This window comes from Trichomonas vaginalis, chromosome IV, assembly GCF_026262505.1.
Source record: "Trichomonas vaginalis G3 chromosome IV, whole genome shotgun sequence".
NCBI lineage: Eukaryota > Parabasalia > Trichomonadida > Trichomonadidae > Trichomonas > Trichomonas vaginalis.
In genome coordinates this window covers 19,390,944-19,407,663 of record NC_067206.1, presented here as the reverse complement: position 1 = coordinate 19,407,663, position 16,720 = coordinate 19,390,944, and the positions used below count along the sequence as shown (strand labels likewise).

At 33.6% G+C, this 16,720-nt stretch overlaps 12 protein-coding genes and 2 pseudogenes across 14 annotated transcripts, besides 2 other annotated features; 6 read left to right on the top strand and 8 right to left on the bottom strand.

Annotated features, from left to right (window-relative positions):
- On the bottom strand, positions 1–265 carry TVAGG3_0128330 (annotated as a pseudogene). The gene has a single exon. A coding segment is annotated over exon 1 (265 nt).
- Positions 1–6,327: part of a mobile genetic element that runs on past the window's edge.
- TVAGG3_0128320 (uncharacterized protein) lies at positions 296–541 on the top strand (the record flags this gene model as incomplete). Its single annotated transcript, XM_051223835.1, has 1 exon — positions 296–541. One exon carries the CDS (start codon positions 296–298, stop codon positions 539–541), a length of 246 nt encoding a protein of 81 aa, XP_051108821.1.
- Positions 2,016–2,570, bottom strand: TVAGG3_0128310 (uncharacterized protein; the record flags this gene model as incomplete). The annotated part of the gene is made up of 1 exon (XM_051223834.1): positions 2,016–2,570. A coding segment is annotated over one exon (555 nt), but the record flags the coding sequence as incomplete, so codon positions are not given.
- Positions 2,745–3,328, bottom strand: TVAGG3_0128300 (annotated as a pseudogene). Its single transcript has one exon. A coding segment is annotated over exon 1 (584 nt).
- On the bottom strand, positions 3,348–3,500 carry TVAGG3_0128290 (uncharacterized protein; the record flags this gene model as incomplete). The annotated part of the gene is made up of 1 exon (XM_051223833.1): positions 3,348–3,500. The coding sequence occupies one exon, from the start codon at positions 3,498–3,500 to the stop codon at positions 3,348–3,350; it is 153 nt and encodes a 50-aa protein (XP_051108819.1).
- Positions 3,520–3,921, bottom strand: TVAGG3_0128280 (uncharacterized protein; the record flags this gene model as incomplete). The annotated part of the gene is made up of 1 exon (XM_051223832.1): positions 3,520–3,921. The coding sequence occupies one exon, from the start codon at positions 3,919–3,921 to the stop codon at positions 3,520–3,522; it is 402 nt and encodes a 133-aa protein (XP_051108818.1).
- On the top strand, positions 3,939–4,897 carry TVAGG3_0128270 (uncharacterized protein; the record flags this gene model as incomplete). Its single annotated transcript, XM_051223831.1, has 1 exon — positions 3,939–4,897. A coding segment is annotated over one exon (959 nt), but the record flags the coding sequence as incomplete, so codon positions are not given.
- A 973-nt stretch (positions 6,328–7,300) lies between the features above and the next one.
- On the top strand, positions 7,301–7,627 carry TVAGG3_0128250 (uncharacterized protein; the record flags this gene model as incomplete). Its single annotated transcript, XM_051223830.1, has 1 exon — positions 7,301–7,627. The coding sequence occupies one exon, from the start codon at positions 7,301–7,303 to the stop codon at positions 7,625–7,627; it is 327 nt and encodes a 108-aa protein (XP_051108816.1).
- Positions 7,628–7,631: 4 nt separating this feature from the next.
- Positions 7,632–7,874, bottom strand: TVAGG3_0128240 (serine threonine-protein phosphatase family; the record flags this gene model as incomplete). Its single annotated transcript, XM_051223829.1, has 1 exon — positions 7,632–7,874. One exon carries the CDS (start codon positions 7,872–7,874, stop codon positions 7,632–7,634), a length of 243 nt encoding a protein of 80 aa, XP_051108815.1.
- Positions 7,875–7,892: 18 nt separating this feature from the next.
- On the bottom strand, positions 7,893–8,255 carry TVAGG3_0128230 (uncharacterized protein; the record flags this gene model as incomplete). The annotated part of the gene is made up of 1 exon (XM_051223828.1): positions 7,893–8,255. One exon carries the CDS (start codon positions 8,253–8,255, stop codon positions 7,893–7,895), a length of 363 nt encoding a protein of 120 aa, XP_051108814.1.
- Positions 8,256–9,468: 1,213 nt separating this feature from the next.
- Positions 9,469–9,631: a mobile genetic element.
- A 2,137-nt stretch (positions 9,632–11,768) lies between these two features.
- TVAGG3_0128210 (thioredoxin peroxidase) lies at positions 11,769–12,630 on the top strand (the record flags this gene model as incomplete). Its single annotated transcript, XM_001330064.2, has 1 exon — positions 11,778–12,368. One exon carries the CDS (start codon positions 11,778–11,780, stop codon positions 12,366–12,368), a length of 591 nt encoding a protein of 196 aa, XP_001330099.1.
- Positions 12,631–12,851: 221 nt separating this feature from the next.
- On the top strand, positions 12,852–14,118 carry TVAGG3_0128200 (uncharacterized protein; the record flags this gene model as incomplete). Its single annotated transcript, XM_001330065.1, has 1 exon — positions 13,071–13,925. The coding sequence occupies one exon, from the start codon at positions 13,071–13,073 to the stop codon at positions 13,923–13,925; it is 855 nt and encodes a 284-aa protein (XP_001330100.1).
- Positions 14,119–14,205: 87 nt separating this feature from the next.
- Positions 14,206–14,619, bottom strand: TVAGG3_0128190 (protein tyrosine/serine/threonine phosphatase protein; the record flags this gene model as incomplete). The annotated part of the gene is made up of 1 exon (XM_001330066.1): positions 14,206–14,619. The coding sequence occupies one exon, from the start codon at positions 14,617–14,619 to the stop codon at positions 14,206–14,208; it is 414 nt and encodes a 137-aa protein (XP_001330101.1).
- A 559-nt stretch (positions 14,620–15,178) lies between these two features.
- Positions 15,179–16,538, top strand: TVAGG3_0128180 (RNA-binding domain, RBD family-containing protein; the record flags this gene model as incomplete). The annotated part of the gene is made up of 1 exon (XM_001330067.1): positions 15,305–15,853. The coding sequence occupies one exon, from the start codon at positions 15,305–15,307 to the stop codon at positions 15,851–15,853; it is 549 nt and encodes a 182-aa protein (XP_001330102.1).
- Positions 16,539–16,720: the final 182 nt, after the last annotated feature.

Below are 16,720 nucleotides of genomic sequence, written 5' to 3'. Positions count from 1 at the left end.
TTATTTGGATAAGTATGTTAAATTAAGGGCAATTTGCAAAATTAGTTCCCGACCTTTGAATTGGACTCTTTCGTTATCCCAGTTGCGTAGGAGGTCGTCCCAGAGGAGTTGGTAGAATTGCCAATCCAAGGACGATTTGTCCTCCCAGGCATTGAGGATGTACTGCTCGTAGAGTTTCATGACCTCTGCCTTGCACCAGACACCCTCTCCCTTGGAACGTAAGGCTTCTTCGAAGTGCTCGAATGCGATTGGCTGCATTGACCATCCGAAATGACACTTTTTGTCCGTTTGGTCAATGTTCGTGTCTCGTGCCATAGTCGACGAAAATACAGACAAACAGGTTATATATGAGTTTGAGACCAAGAATGGTGTAACTCGACCTGTCCGATTCAAAGACTCCGAGGGCGACCATGAAATTAAACGGAAATTAGCTAGGAAGGAATATAAAATGGACTGGTTGCCACCACCTCCACCTCCACCACCTTTACCTGTTCCTCAAGTAAATAAGCCTTTCCCGTTCCCAAGAATTCCCACATTTTAATTCAAATTCGAATAAAAATTTTTTATTTCATGCAATGTTTATTTCTGTGCCGTCTTCAAGTATGCCCCAGTACTTACGCTTGGAGAGGACATGAACTTCGGTGAAAATTTTGTCCAATTTGAATTGACCCATCTTCTCACCGACTAAACCCATTTCAATGAGTTTGTTGTATCCTTCTTCGTTCGTCATGAGTGCGTCAATGTTCTCATAGTAAACCTTCACTTTGATTTGACTTCGGAGAAGAATTTGTTGTAGTTGTCAAGGACTGCCTTTGCGAACTGAGGGTAAGACCAATGTTCGACAATAGGTTTTAATGTGGTTACTAAGCCACTTTGACCTTGAGTGAATTCGTACTTCAAAACAAAAGGAGAAAACCTTTCAACAAAGTTGTCGACCTTCTCATAATGTTTACTCTTCATCTCTTGAGGTTTCTTAATGGAATATCCCCATGTCGAATTCATAAGCAATTTGAGTGTCATTGCAAGTTTGGGGTTTGAAGCTTTCCTAATATCATACAGTTGTTGTATGACTTTTCCAACTGTATAGTTCCTTCCCGGGAACTCACCATCTTCGTTTGGAATTCCAGTCGGAATATATTGGACAAACCTCATGTACGCAGCGTTAAGGTCGACATAGTATATCTTTTCGTTTGAGTCGAACTTGTCGCAACCAATTGGTCCAGTTTGTGGAAATTCAAGTGAGTCTCTTATCTTCTGAGAAACTTCTCCTGTTATCTCATAAACATCGTCGAAGCAACCTGTTTCATATAAAACCTTCTGACCTAACTCAGATGCTCTCCAATACAATTTGACGTCAATTGGATGTCTCAATGGAAGTTTTTTATAGCATCTTGAAGTTCTTGCAACCTCATTGGAAGTTCTTCTGGTTCAGGTTGGTATCCGAACAATCCAACTCCTTGTGGAATTGTGTACTTCTTTTGTACTAGAACTTTGTCTGGAACAACTTTTGGTCTTGCTAACAGTGAAAAGTTTGTTTCGTCTTTTGGTACAAAAGTTTCTGTCAGCTTGTCATCTGGAATTGGTTCCAACAAACCTTTCTCGAAAAGAATGTTTACAGCTCTGACAATGTTGCACTTGCCTTTTCCGAACAATGGGTTTGTAAGACTTTCGTTCAACATGAAGTGGTTGTGGACAATTACAATCTTCAACCATGGTAAATTGAACTCAACAACATAGTCGTCATGTGAAGAACCTTTAGCTGTAGGTATGTTGACTCGGATATTGACATTTGCCAACGGTGCAATTTTTGCCAATTGACCTCTGAGAATGTACCTTGTCTTCACACATGACTCAAGATACTTCATCTTCTCATCTGTAACAAGACCAGAGTTCCTGAGACATGTAAGAATACAAGGTTCATTGACAATTGTTTCAATTGAATTGTAAATTCCATACCTTGTCAAGTCAATGTCAGACTTATTTATGAACGGGAAGTATCCAGCATGTTGTCTGACTGCTTGAGGGTTAGGTTGGTACCATTCGAACTTGACACTTGCAATTCCTTCAATTGCATTCAAAATGTCTGAGTCGGAGTCAACCATTTGTTCTCTCTTTGTAGTCTTGAAAGCGTCAAGAAGTTTTGCGGCTGTTTGTTCATTGCCATGTGCATAGTAAATGTGACCATCCAAATCTGTTATGGTCAATCTGAGATTGTGTCCTTTCTTATTTCCGTCTTGAATTGCAGCAAGTACACCCATGAAGCCTTCTTTGTTCTTTCCTTCGTCAAAGTTTACTGTAAAGGTTCGACCAGATGTAATTTGACTTCTAACTTCACGATACTTTTCATATGCATATCTTGTTCTTTCCATGGGAGCATGACCATCCTCTGCACTACCTTTTTTCCTTCTCAAAGGATGCAATTGTTCGTCATGTTTCCAGTAGAATCTGGCAAAGCCGTCGTGTCCTTCAACTTGAGGTTCACTAACATCGAAAGGCATGTCCATAAGACGTTCTTCTTCTAACCTCTCTAGTCTGTTTGGATAATTGGCACGTGCTGTTTCCAAATCCATTTCGTAGCGAAGACCAGACAATTTGTCATAGACTTTTATGGGTCTTCCCTTCCTATATTTAAAATTCTTCGAAACTCTCCAACCATATCTTTGCAACTCTGCTTTTATTCTAGCAGATTTCTATCGATTCTATATGGGGGCATTTTTATAAAAATAAAAAAATATTTTTTTTCTTTACTTTACATAACCGCCTGCTGCCATAAGTCTTTGACGCCAACCCATACCAGCTAATGAAGGTTGACTTGGTTTAGTTTGGAAACTAAACTTTGGTTTTGGTTTATCTTCAGTTTTTGGTTTTTCTTCTTCTATCGGTTTTTCGTCACTTTTCGGTTCCTCTGACTTTACCTCACCTGCAGGAACAGTTGTGTCGTCAACATCTTCATAAATATCATATGCCATTTGTTTTTGTTTTCCTTTCAACTTTTTGTGTTTGTTGTAAAGTTTAGAATATTTCGACTCTAAGTCAATGAGATGTTCTATAATGAACTGTTGGTCAGTGAAGTAAACTTTTCCATCTGTTGTCTCGAAAGCTCCTTCAGACTTCAATATTTTATTTGTGAGAGTCTGTTTCTTTTTTGAGATACTAGCCGTTCCATTTTATGAAAAGTGACTTTATAGTTAGGGTTTGTATTTCCAGACCTGGCACTTTCTATTATTGAATTTTTCTCTTCATCTGTAAGTTCTTTGACAGGTTTTGACAATGGTTCTGAACTTTTTGTTTGTGGTGTCAAATCTACCGTTTCAACTTCTTCGGTCATTTCATCTCAGTAAAAAATTTTAGTTTGGTTTGTTTTCAACTGGTTGTTTAGGTTTTTTAAGTCGGTCTAAAACTTCCTGAGGTATAGGAAGAACTTGACAAACACGTGGTGTAACTGCTGGAAGTCGACAAATCCATCTTGAACCCATTTGTCTCAATGCTGTATTGTTCATTTCATCTCAGTAAAAAATTTTACATTCCCCAAGTTTGAGGTGGTTGCGGTTGGTTATTGTTTACCCACTGTTGTGCATGGTTATATCCTCTGTTAAAGAATCTTTCACCTTGGTCCATATAGTGTCCTGCTTGGTTATAGTAGTCATTTGCTTTGTTATAATAGTTTCCTGCTTGTCTTCCTACATTGTCCATCCATCCTTGAACTTTTCCTCTTGTTTCAGGATTTGGAATAAGATTTGTTGCATCTCGTGCTACATCCCAACCTTTCTGTACAGTTTGTATAATAGGTTGTGCTTTCTCTTTAAGTATACCTAATGTACTCAAAATCTTCCTTCCAATTCCAAATGCACCTCTGGCTATTGTTCCCACTGCGGGCAAAAATCTGGATGCAACTCCTGCTAATGCGCCAAATAAACCCATTTCTTATGGGTTAAAAAATGACGAATCCAAACAAGGACCCCTATGTTTCTAAAGCGACAAAGAAAGCACTCATGGTAAAAATCTTTAGTTCAACACCAAATGCTTGGTTTATGGATATCTTGGAAAACATTCCGAGGTATAGAGAAGATGGACCTCCATACTGGTTAATATTTGTTGGTCAAAACACAAGATACTGTGAAGCCATACCATTATGGTCCAAAAATATTTTAGATGTGAAAACTGCTTTGACAATATTCGTTGACAAATACCATCCAACAAAACTGACATCTGACTGTGAAAGTTCTTTCAAATCAGATGATGTAAAAAACTATCTGCGTTCAAAAAATGTAAACCAATATTTCATTGTCGACCAAAACCATTCTGCTCTTGGTGTCATTGACGGTTGTATAAAAATGTTAAGAGACTTAAACCAACCACAAGGTGGTGAAGCAAATGAAATGTCATATGACGACAAGTATAGACACTTCTCCATGGCAAAGATGAGACAAGTTTTAAATATTTACAATAACCGTAAACAAAAAGGTTTGGGAAACCACTCCCCCGAAGAAATGAAAAACAACCCTGACTTAGAGAAAGACTATATATTTAATAATTTAGTCAAAAGAGACAAACAAGAAAGAATGCCGGGCTTCAAACTTCAGAAAGGTGACAAAGTAAAAATAGAAATACCTAAACGCGACCCATATGAAAATACTATTGACTATGACAACAATGGGAACTCGACAGGTACTCACATTCGTGTTCGTAAAAATAGAAGAAAGTATACAAGAGAATATTATGAAGTTTTAGGCAAACATGGCAAAATGTACACACTGCAAGCAGAAGATAAAACTACTATTGCAGACCTCGTTTCAAACTTGTCAAAGTTCAAGGTGGTATACTTTCAAAGACAGTTCCTAACAAATATAAGACAACTCCTGACGAATATGCTAAAGAAGTTGAAAATGACGACTAAGCAATTCTATACCATGCGTAAACTGTCATGTAAGGTGGCATGTATTCTTTACTTTGTCCCGTTGTTTGCGTATATCCTGAAACGAAATGTGTATGGTTTCCTTCTCCCTGAGTGTCATCCCAGTAACAATTTATAGCAAACTTAACGTCGTCTTTAACATCATATCCTTTACCTTTTGTCATTCCTGACCAATCCCAATATCTATGCTTATGCCAACCTGCTTGAGATGTACTTAAATCTATGTAGTGACTGTGTGCAGGTAAATTTTCACCTGAAATCGTTTTACTTCCTCCTGTTTCCTTTGAAGAGTTTGCACAATACAAAAACCTGTCAACTATTTGTTCCCATGCACCAACACCAAACATTGCTTGAGGACCTCTCGCATCCATAGACGTATAAATAGAACCTACTGGGTTCATTAAATCAAACATATGAGATAATATAGGATTGTCTATTTTGAACTTAAAATATAGTGCAACTATTTCAGGTTTCTTCTGGTTCATGTCGGAATATTTTTTATAATATAATCTTATGTTTTCGGGGTAGGTAAAGTCTTGACTATAATATTTATTTCTGTCATCTGTATAATAATATACTATTCTCGTTTTTTCTATTGCATTATATCTTTTATATCTATAATAATCTAAATATAATGTTAGCTTTTGTTCATCTACATGTGGTGTTCTGACGTCATCTCCATAGTCATAATAATATGGTGCTGGAGCTGGGTTAGGCAATGTCATATCTGTCATTTCATAAACTCTTAAATATTTCTTTTGTTCGTCTCCATATAAGTTTAAGTAGCAGTTGTTGTCTAATGGAACTTTAACTTGTGTACCATCATTCTTTTTATAGCTTACATACATTTCATTGTTATTTTTCGGAATGAGTTTATACCGTGTACCATTTTCTAAGGACTGTACCAACTGCCATCTAAAATATTTATTTTCTTCATTGACAGAAAAGTCACCAACAATAGTTTCAATATTTTTTGTTCCTATCAAACTTTGGTATATTTCATTGACATATGTTTTATCTGCTTTATTTTCAAGGCTAACGTTTAAGTCTGTTATTTCAGAAGATGTATGTGTATGTCCAACGTCACTTTTCCTGTTTAAGGTTTCTTGTAAGTTTGTAATATTTGCAATGGTATGTGTATGTCCAACGTCACTTTTCCTGTTTAAGGTTTCTTGTAAGTTTGTAATATCAGATATAGAATGTGTATGTCCAACGGCACTTTTCCTGTTTAAGGTTTCTTGTAAGTTTGTAATATTTGCAATGGTATGTGTATGTCCAACGTCACTTTTCCTGTTTAAGGTTTCTTGTAAGTTTGTAATATCAGATATAGAATGTGTATGAGTCTTATCTGCTTTTGTCTCTAATGTTTCCTTAAGACTTGGTATTTGGTTAATATAATGTATATGAGTCTTTTTAGAATATTCGTTTTCAGCTCTTGTCACTTCACTTGACATTTTATTGTCAACATATGTTTTGTCTGCTAGTTCAGGATGAGTATGTTCTTTTGTTGCATAAGCATTGTTAGCTCTTTCTTCTTCTTTTGCTATTGCATCGTCTACATATTCTTTGTCAGCTTTGTTGTCAACATCTGCTTTCAAAAGAAGTTCATTTATAGGTTTCCCGTTTAAAGTTCCTTTTGTTGGATTTATACAGACAGTATGGTTCTTATTGTCTTGAAACAGAAACTCATCTGTCATTGGGTTTAATGTCAGTTTTAAGTTTCCTTCTTTCAATGACTCAGATATCTTAGAATAGTTTGAAAAGTTTGTTGTGTTCTTATTTAGAGCTTGCATAATGAGTTGTCGGTTGTGTTGTATTTCTCTCATGGAAGCAATATCTTTCGACATTTTTATTATAGATAAAATATGCTTCCAATAGAAAAAGAAAATTCAAGAGTTGCTACAACTAAACATTAGATGAACTTTTACTAATGTCGGTCAAAAGTTTGAGACAGAGACCGTAAAAGCATGAAGGCTATCGTTTTGACTACCCATTAAGATGGCTAAGAGACCCATCTGTCACAAAAGCTATTGGCTTTCGTAGAATGAAGTTCATTTCAGAAAGCCATACATGGTTCCCATTTACGGTCGTTTTGAAGTTCGATACTATAACAAAGAAAAACATACGTATGAGAAATTTGAACAGGGAAAACTTTTACAAGTTAGTTTGCTTATAAATTTAGAAACAACTCTTCAAGCTTTTCAAGAAAAAATAAACGATATCTATATCGAATATGCAAACCAGTATAACATTGACGAAGGAGAATACCATCTCGATATTATTTATGACAGGAAAAATGCAACTGTTAAAATCAATAAAATAGAAGACCTTGGAGAAAACGTTTATATTTCTACAAAATATAACAACTTGGCATGGTATAGATTTATGAGGATGTTAAATCAGCCTGCAGCATATCCAGTACACCCGGACTATTATGAAGTCGAAAACCCTAATGGAACATATGAAAATATTTTCGACCAAGATGCTATTATTGTTCATGCTTCATTTTCTGGCGCCCAAAACTCTTTCTTATGCTTGGCAAATGACTTTTACGAAAAACCTACAAAGTTATACGAACCACCAAGTGGAAGTATTTCAGACTTTCAAGTATGGTTTACTACAGATGGAAGAAAAAGAATAATTCCATTATACCATGCGTTTTACTTAGAACTTAGTTTCATATACAACTACTATCGAACGGTAAAAATATAATTTTTTAATACGGTTGAGGTGTTGGATTTGGTTGCCAACTAGACTGTGGTGCAGGTTCAGGCTGTTGTATAACAGGAGCTTGCTCTTCTGGTTCAGGGTCTTTAGGTATAATACCAACAAACTGACCTACTCTTTTACCAATATTTTTGACTCCGTTCCAAATTCCTTTTCCGACAGATTTTATTCCATTCCATATACCTCTTCCAACTCTTCTGAAGAAGTTTCCAATACTACTGAAGAAACCCATTTTACTATATGTAAAAATCTAATGTCCGCCTAGTCTCTTACGTTTCCTGTTGAGTTCCATAGCATTCTTTAACTGGAGCTCATACATTCTGTTTCTCCTCTGGTAGAAAACATATTCTGGGTCAACTCCTGTGTTCGCGTCATCTGCATAAAGTTGTTTATATCCGACTTCAGGGTTTGTATAAAACTCTTTCCATCTCATATTTGCATACCATGGTGGCAAACCTAACGCAGCGTCATTTGACATGGCAGTTTGCATTTGTACATCTGTTGGCACTTGACCATAGTTTGCCATTGCAGTTTGTATTCTAACTTCATTTGGAATATTCTCTGGGTTTGGTTGTCCAGGTTGCTGCGCATTCGCTAAGTTCTGTGCGTCCATTTAATATTAGATAAAAATATCTCTTACGAGTACATATACTGAACATTTGCAGGCATTGGTTCATCTTCATATTCTCTGTACTTTTCTGCCACGTCAAATAAATAAATGACACAATGGAAAAAACCTAAAACAAGTAGTCCGATTTCAAACCACATTTACTTACTAATAAAATTTCTTTATTGTGACACTTTCTCCAGTTTATAAGACCTCTCTCATATTCTATCTTGTCATATATAAACTCATAGTCATGTATGTCCTCTAACCATCTCATAACGGTTTCCAAACCACTTTTATCGGATGTAAAGTAAAAGCATGGATGGTTATGTATAACGTCTAAAGTTTCTAAAGAGTCTCTCAAAGTCCAGTCTACTTGGTATTGAAAATCCCATGTGTTATAGAACGGCGGGTCCACTATAAAGAAAACATTTTCCTTGTCTTTATATTTTTCATACAACTCTGTCCAATGACATCTCACAAACTCTATACCCTCAATATATTTTTCTATGTTCTCTTTGAAAACATTTGTATAGTTAAGATATAAAACTTTTGACATAAGTGTTTCAATGTCATGAACTCTTATAGAACCACTATATAATAGTCTAGCAGATATACTATCCCAGTCTATATATTCTGCTTTTTTCAAAACCTCTCTCACAATATTTTTCTTATCTAATGGTATACGTTCCATCTTACCTATAGGTATCTTTTCTTTTAACTCTTTCAATATATTGTTTGTGTCTGGAATATGTTTGAGACGGTCCATATAGTTGTCGAAGTCATTGCATATAATCTTTGAGTCAGGAAATACGGTATGGCACAAATGGGATATATAGAAACTTCCACCGAACAAATCTACAAATGTTAGACCATTCGGTAGTTTCTTAAGTTCTCTCAATATAATATCTTTACATCTACTCTTATTTCCAAAGAACGGTAACGGTGGTTTTGTAAAATTCATTTATATATAATAATAAAAATGTTTTTTCCTGAAAAGTGACAGAAAAGTGACAAAACATGAAAACATATATAATTTGTGAAAAGTGAAACAAAAAGTGACATTTTTAAAAGTGACACCATTAATATGATGTAAATAACAACGGTTTTGGTTTTGTCACCGGCTGGTCGGCTGGGGTTCGGTCTTCCTCTTGGGTCTTGGGCAAAATTCTTAGGGCTAGAAGGGGCGCAGCCCCTGGAAGCCCCTCATACCTGACCTATATAATATACCTTAAAGCCTTCCATCTCCACTACAAATGGGAGAAACTTTGTCCGAATAGTTTAACATTCGGACAAAGTTTCTCCCATTTAAAGAAAGAATTGTTCCTTATGAGGTATATATTCATACTGTATACCTCATAAGGAAAATTCCCTCCTTAAAACGAGAAAACTTGTTCGAATTGTTTATCATTTCGAACAAGTTTTCTCGTTTTTAATAAGAAACTAAAGGCTATGAGGCACTGGTTATATATTAGTGCCTCACAGCCTTTAGTTTCTAATAGATAGCTGGGAAACTTTCTCCAAATGATAAGTTATTCAGAGAAAGTTTCCCAGCTATCAAGAGGGAATTGTTCCTTATGAGGTATATAGTTATAATGTATACCTCATAAGGAACAATTCCCTCATTAAAATGGTAGATATTTTTTACTTATTACTCATGCTTTCAAAATCACAATCCTCTGAAAAGTTATTTTTTATTAAGAATTTAGAATTTTGATAAATACCTTTTTTCAATTTGATATAATACTTATATATTTTCAAAAAGACATTTTGAAAAGATATCTCAAAAGTTCTCTGAAAACCTATTTTTGATTAATTTTGAGAAATATCCGTATTAAATTAATCAATAAATTCATTCAACACTACTTTAATTTTTAAATTCAAAAAATTATATGTGCTTCTTAAAATGTCTCACAAAAATTTTATTATAAAATTATATACAATATTAAAAATCCCATAACATTTTTTTACTTTACATAATCGTACATCCTCGACGATTAATTTCCCCTCAATTCCTATCGTTGACTGAACTTAGCATGCAACATTTTTGTATATTTTGAGAGAAAATCCCTAAAAAGTGAAAAAATCTGAGACGGTTTGAGAAAATATATAAACTATTGAAAATTTGAATTAAACTTCTAATTTGGAAAAAAGAAATTTGGAAAGAAGAAAATTCAAAAATCGAGATTTAGACTCAGCATCAAATGGAGAACAAAATGTTTCTTCATATGAAGGAAAAAAATTTTCTTGAGAAGAAATAGAGTTTTTAAAATTTTATTGTATGTAATGAAATAAACAAATATTAAAATTATTTTTTGATAACAAGAAAATTCCCAACAGAAAATATTTGAGAGAAAGAAAAAAGAAAATTGAAAAATATTACTCTCCTTTACATTTCATGAGATTTTCAATTTATTTTCATAAAATTGACAATTTTATACGTTTAGATGAAAATAACTGATTTTGCTTGAAATAAAAATTATTGTTTGCTTACAGCTATCAAATAGATTTTTGCTATTTTGATTAAAATTTGTTAATCAAATTAATAATTTTTTTTTCTAAATATCTTAAATATCTGGATCACTCACTGATACGATGAATTAAACGATAAAAATAATACAAACTCAACTAAGTTTCCTGTCTTTCAACTAAAAAAAATTATGCAAATTAAATTAAATTGTTTATTCAAATATTAAACAAAGATGAAGTAATTACAGTTATCATAAACTTTATGAATAACTCTGTAATTGGTTCAGATTTTCGTAAAAATATTTTTATTAAAATCGATAAGAATATGTTTACCTACTATCACCATATGTCGATAAACGAGAGTAGAGTGATTTTTATCATCGAAACTTTTTAAAAGCTGTAAGCAGGAAGTAATAATCTTGTTTTTTCTGAGTTACTTGTAGAACTATTGATGCCCGAGTTATCATTGTGATGCAGAAGGATATCAATGTACTGACTGAAGGATATGAATTGAATTGAATTTTATTGAATTTCAATTTGATCAAAATTTGTTGAAATGATATGAATGTGTCAACTTCTGTATCATTCTCCTTCACTCCTTCCTTATTCTTTCGAGAACGAAGCTAGCTCAGCTTTCGCTGAGCGAATTGATACTTTTCATGCCCTAAACGTACATACTCTCAAATTTATCGAAAAAATTAATACCACCTAAACTAGTATATTCTTATTTTAAATATGATATTATCCTTATATTCCACATTAAAATTCATTTAAATCAACTTTTAAAAAAGTTCGAATCCTGCGCGTCTCACTTTTTAAATTTTCCAAATGGAAAATTATATTCTCCTAAAGTGAAAACAATTTTCCAAATTGACTTCCTTATCAACGGCGATGATCAAAAAACTTATCGAATTTATTTTACACGATCACCACATATTTTATATTCAGCACACCACCATAATTGTAGATCAATGATTTTTTGTAAAATATTTTTCCATTCTCAAAAAATAATATTCATTCAATACATGCGGTTTGTCATGTTCAGCTCACTTTCATCTAATGCTTGTCGGAAAACCAGCTCCAGCATTCAAGTCTACAGCCGTCTTCCCAGATACAGACTTCAAGGAAGTTTCCCTTGAGCAATACAAGGGCAAGTGGCTCGTTCTCTTCTCATACCCACTCGATTTCACATTTGTCTGCCCAACAGAGATCATCGAGTTCTCCAACAAGTATGAGGAATTCAAGAAGATCGGCTGCGAAGTCCTCGGCTTATCCGTTGACTCTGTCTTCACACACCTTGCCTGGATCAACACACCACGTAAGGAAGGTGGCCTCGGCGAAATCAAGTACCCACTTATCGGCGATCTTGGTGGCAAGATTGCTAAGGACTACGGCTTCTACATGTGCGAAGCCGGCCACACACTCCGTGGCACAGCTATCATTGACCCAGAGGGCATCATCCGCCACGTCCAGATGAACCATCCAGATGTTGGCCGTAATGTTGATGAAATCCTCCGCCTCGTTAAGGCTTACCAGTTCGCTGCTAAGCATGGCGAAGTTTGCCCAGCTCAATGGCACGGCGAGGGCGACCTCACAATCAAGCCAAATCCAAAGGCCTCTAAGGAGTACTTCGGCAAGGCTAACAACTAAATCTGTAATTCGCAGGTTTTAATCTAAACAGGTCGGTTTCGTAATTTCATTTATTTTTCTTTATTGTATTTGAATAACTTAACTTGCCTATTTAATTCCCTTCAATCTACTATAAATTGTATAATTTATTATCAAGTCTGTTATGATGAAACTGAATTTTGCTATTTCATTAAAAGATTAGATATTAGAAACAAAAGATTACAAATTGTAAGTATAACTTAAGAAAATAAAGAGATTTTTAAAATTTATACTAGAAACTAACAAATAAGAGCATTTTGGTAATTCACAATTAATAAGAAAAGGGTCAACAAATTTGATATCGCTTATTTTTTGACTTTTTATCAAATTTTCAAATTATAAACAAATAGTTTAATACTGAATTGGATCAATTGATTCGGTTGAGTGATTTTGTGAATGTGTGGCCGCTAGGTCTTGCAATTTTGAAATTAAATATCGAACGCAAAATGAGGAAGCAAATTAGTACTTCATCTTACTAGTTGAAGTGAAGTAACATATTTTTGAGACTATAATAGAGTCTGGCATTGATATTAAGGATATATTGTGTTCTTGGGCAGGTGATTCGAATGAGGTCAAGTTGTATTTTTTCAAAAAAAAATCATTCACTCGCGAGTGATGTGTCTGGAATAGTCCTTCACAAATGAAGAAAACAATTGTTTTTTTTTCCCTAAAATTTTCAAAATCATGAGTGACAGTGACGCTTTTGAATATGATGATGACGATGCAGATATTCATATGACCCAAAAAGTTATTAAAGAATGCTGCCGTGAACATGGTTTATATCTAATACCAGAATTAAATGATTCACTCCATCTTGAAGCCAAAGGTTTTGCATCCATTCACGGTTTGAAGAAGTATACAAACATCAAAGAGCTGTGGTTAAGTGGAAACTGCATTTCAAGGATTTCCGGTCTCGATACACTTATTAATTTAACGAATTTATACTTGTCAGATAATATAATAACAGAATTAGAAGGTTTAGAGAATCTTGTTAACTTAGAGCTTCTTTCTATATCTGGAAACAGCATTAAGTACATTAAAAATCTCGGAAATTGCAAAAAACTAAAGAATTTAGATGCTGATAGAAACAGATTATCAGATCCTCATTCACTTGATGGACTTCTTGAATGCCAATCTCTTGAAATTATTCACTTAAACAACAATGGAATTGAAGATCCTTCAGTTCTAGAAATATTAGACAAACTACCACATCTCAAAGTTATACACTTGGATGGAAATCCAATTACAAGAACACTCATGAGCTATCGCAGAAATATGATTTTAAGATACCCAAATCTCACCTACTTGGATGATGAACCAGTTACAGACAACGAAAAGAGAACTGTTGCTGCATGGAAGACTGGTGGAAAGCAGGCAGAAATGCTCGAAAGAAAGAAAATCAAAATCGAACAATACGAAATGGAACAGAAGAATTTTGACGATCTTACTCAGATCCAACGCAATCACTGTATTGCATCTGGTAAGAATATACAAGATTTCCCAGATTTAATGACAGAAGAAGAAAAAAAAGAAATTTAATCAAAAAGTAATAGAAATAAACGAAGACGGAGACGGAGAAACTCAAAATATAGAAGAAAAAGAAAGTAATGAGAAGGAATCTGCTCAAAAATCAGTTGAAGAAGATGAAAATTCCAAATTTTCTCAAAAATTCCATAAAACACCTGAAAAACAGCAAGAATCCCATGATGTAGATGATGTTGATTAATAATACATATTAATTTTAATAAAATGTCAATAATATTATTTTTATCTGAATTATTTTTTCTTATATAAACATAATTTATATCATTTTCTGAATTTAAATTGCATCTACACGAGATTTTGGAAATTGGAAGGATGGTTTAATCCATTCGCCACAGGAACATTGAGAGCCATACCAATTGAAATGACCTAATTTAATATGACATCTAGGACAGTTTATTGTATCATTAAGTCTTCCAGTTGCATCAAGCCAGTCAGGTTTATCAATAAAATACGAATGACAGCCATTTTCTTTAGAAGCATATTGCTTTCTCTTTTTGACTATCTTTCTTACTTTGGTTGCTTCATGTTGAATGATGTCACTTCCCTTAAAAAGTGGATATCTACATTGAGGGCATTTGAAAACTGTATCTGCATTAATAACTGGCTCTTGACTGAGTGAATTTTGTTGTTCCTGCATGGATTCATTATTCATTGTACAGTCCTGTGATATTGCTTCGTTTTGGGTCATTTATTAAAATAATTTGGTTGATGAGAAAATTTTTAGTCGTAATTTTGAATTAAATACAAAAATTTTGACCATTCAAATTTCAATTTGTATGGATTCATCAACATTGGTAAAAGTTACTATGCTTCATAGATACAAAAAATATAAAGAAATACTCATAAATTTTTTAGCAAAAAGTCCATTACAATTTGAAATTCAAAGATATTTTTGAGTTTTCGTCTCGTGGCCGTTGTAGACTCTATATTTTGATAAGTCTTCTTGTTTATTTTGGACAAGAGATAAAATCTGAACTGTTGGATAAGCCGCATTGTTAGCAATCATCACTTAAAGTATCGTTTGTTATTCAGATTATACGACCAAAATTATTTAATCTTCTAAAAATACCTGTGTTCTTTATGTAGAAGCGCTGAAATCCAAGTGATTCCATATCTTTTATAAGCAAGTAATAGCAAAGCATTGCAATTTAGGATTGCAATGGATATATTTGTGACTTGTTAAGCACAAGCTACAGATGGTTTCACAGACAAGTCTCTGCAAATTCGCGCGACTATCAAATTTGAGATAATGACTGTTAATAACAAAATATGATATATATGTTGTTATTTTAAGCTTGTCATGTGTTTTTTTCTCAAAAAGATCAAGAAATTCAAGAGAAAAAAAATTTAAAAAAGTGACAAATTCTGAAATCATGTTATCTCCTGTAGAAAAAAGCCAATTACGCGGGAAAGTGCTAGAGTTAACTAATGTACCTGATCAAAGTAATGATATTGGAACGATTTCAAAACATGTTTCAGCATTCGGAGACATTTCTTCAATTTATATTGGCTCAAATCGAGCAGAGATTAAATTTATGAATACAAATTCATTAGAAAACGCAATAAATTCATCAAAACCATTTGCAAACAATAGATTAGTTAAGTTTCACTCCCTTCAACGCGAAAAAAGCAAATACACAGATTTGGCAGAATGTGTTAGCATGAAAGCCATCGAAAAGAAATGTAGAGCTATTCAAAAAGAAAAATCTTTGAAGCGAAAACAAATTAGAAAAAAGGCCAAAGAAATACAAAACAATATACAAGGTATATTCACAGAATCTGAAAAGCTCTTTATTAAACTTGAAGATGCAAATGAAACGGATAAAAAGATTTTATTAAAGCATTTACAAAGTTTATCTTCAATGAAGAAGGATTACGAATCACAACTAGAAGATTTACAAAGAGAATATGAATTTATGTAGACATTTCACAATTGAAAAAAAATTATTTCAAAATTACATTTTGGATTGTCAAAAACAAAATTTCTCTTAGAGTCATTTATTTCAGGTATAATTTTGGCAATTTCCTTTAATTTTCAAGAAAAATTCTTTCTTGATTTTGAAAAACAAAAAGAAAAGGGAAAAAAATCAGAGTCATATCCTGATATTTATAGAATTTACTATAATTTTGTAGTCCTGCGCGGAGTATTGTTTTTGGAAATTAATTTAAATCTATGTTTCACTTCCACGTCCTTCTCATTCATATATGTGATTTTACTGTCTAATAAGCAGAAATTAATCATAGGTGACACCTCAAATTTTTTTGACATTTTTAAACTCGAAAATGAATAAAAATATATTAGATTTTACTGTTATTACTAAAAATGAAACTTTGAGAATACTTTTTTAGTAAGTAAGCTAGACAAGTAGTACTTTAGGCTATGGTGCCTTAAGTTCATCTTTTAAAAGGTGCAAGTACGTCCATCTGACTTTAATTCAAATTTTTGACAAATTGTATGAAGTGCAATTGAAGGCAATGTCAAAAAAAATGTCATACCTGAGTAAGTGCACCCTTACAAAATTCTTAATTATCTTCCTAATAGGCATCAGTAAAAGTGACACTCATATATACGCTAGGCGGAAATATCACAAGAGCTCCGATGGGCAATATCCCTAAAGCTGAATCAATGGTTCTTCATATAAAATTCGATTCATTGAATAGCATATGATTTATTTAGTTTTTCTACATATCACAAGGAGGCACCCTATGATTCGGGCGGCGCACATATATACCACATAAATTAAGCGCCTACCATTCCCTGTATAGTACAATTTTATAAATTAAACGCG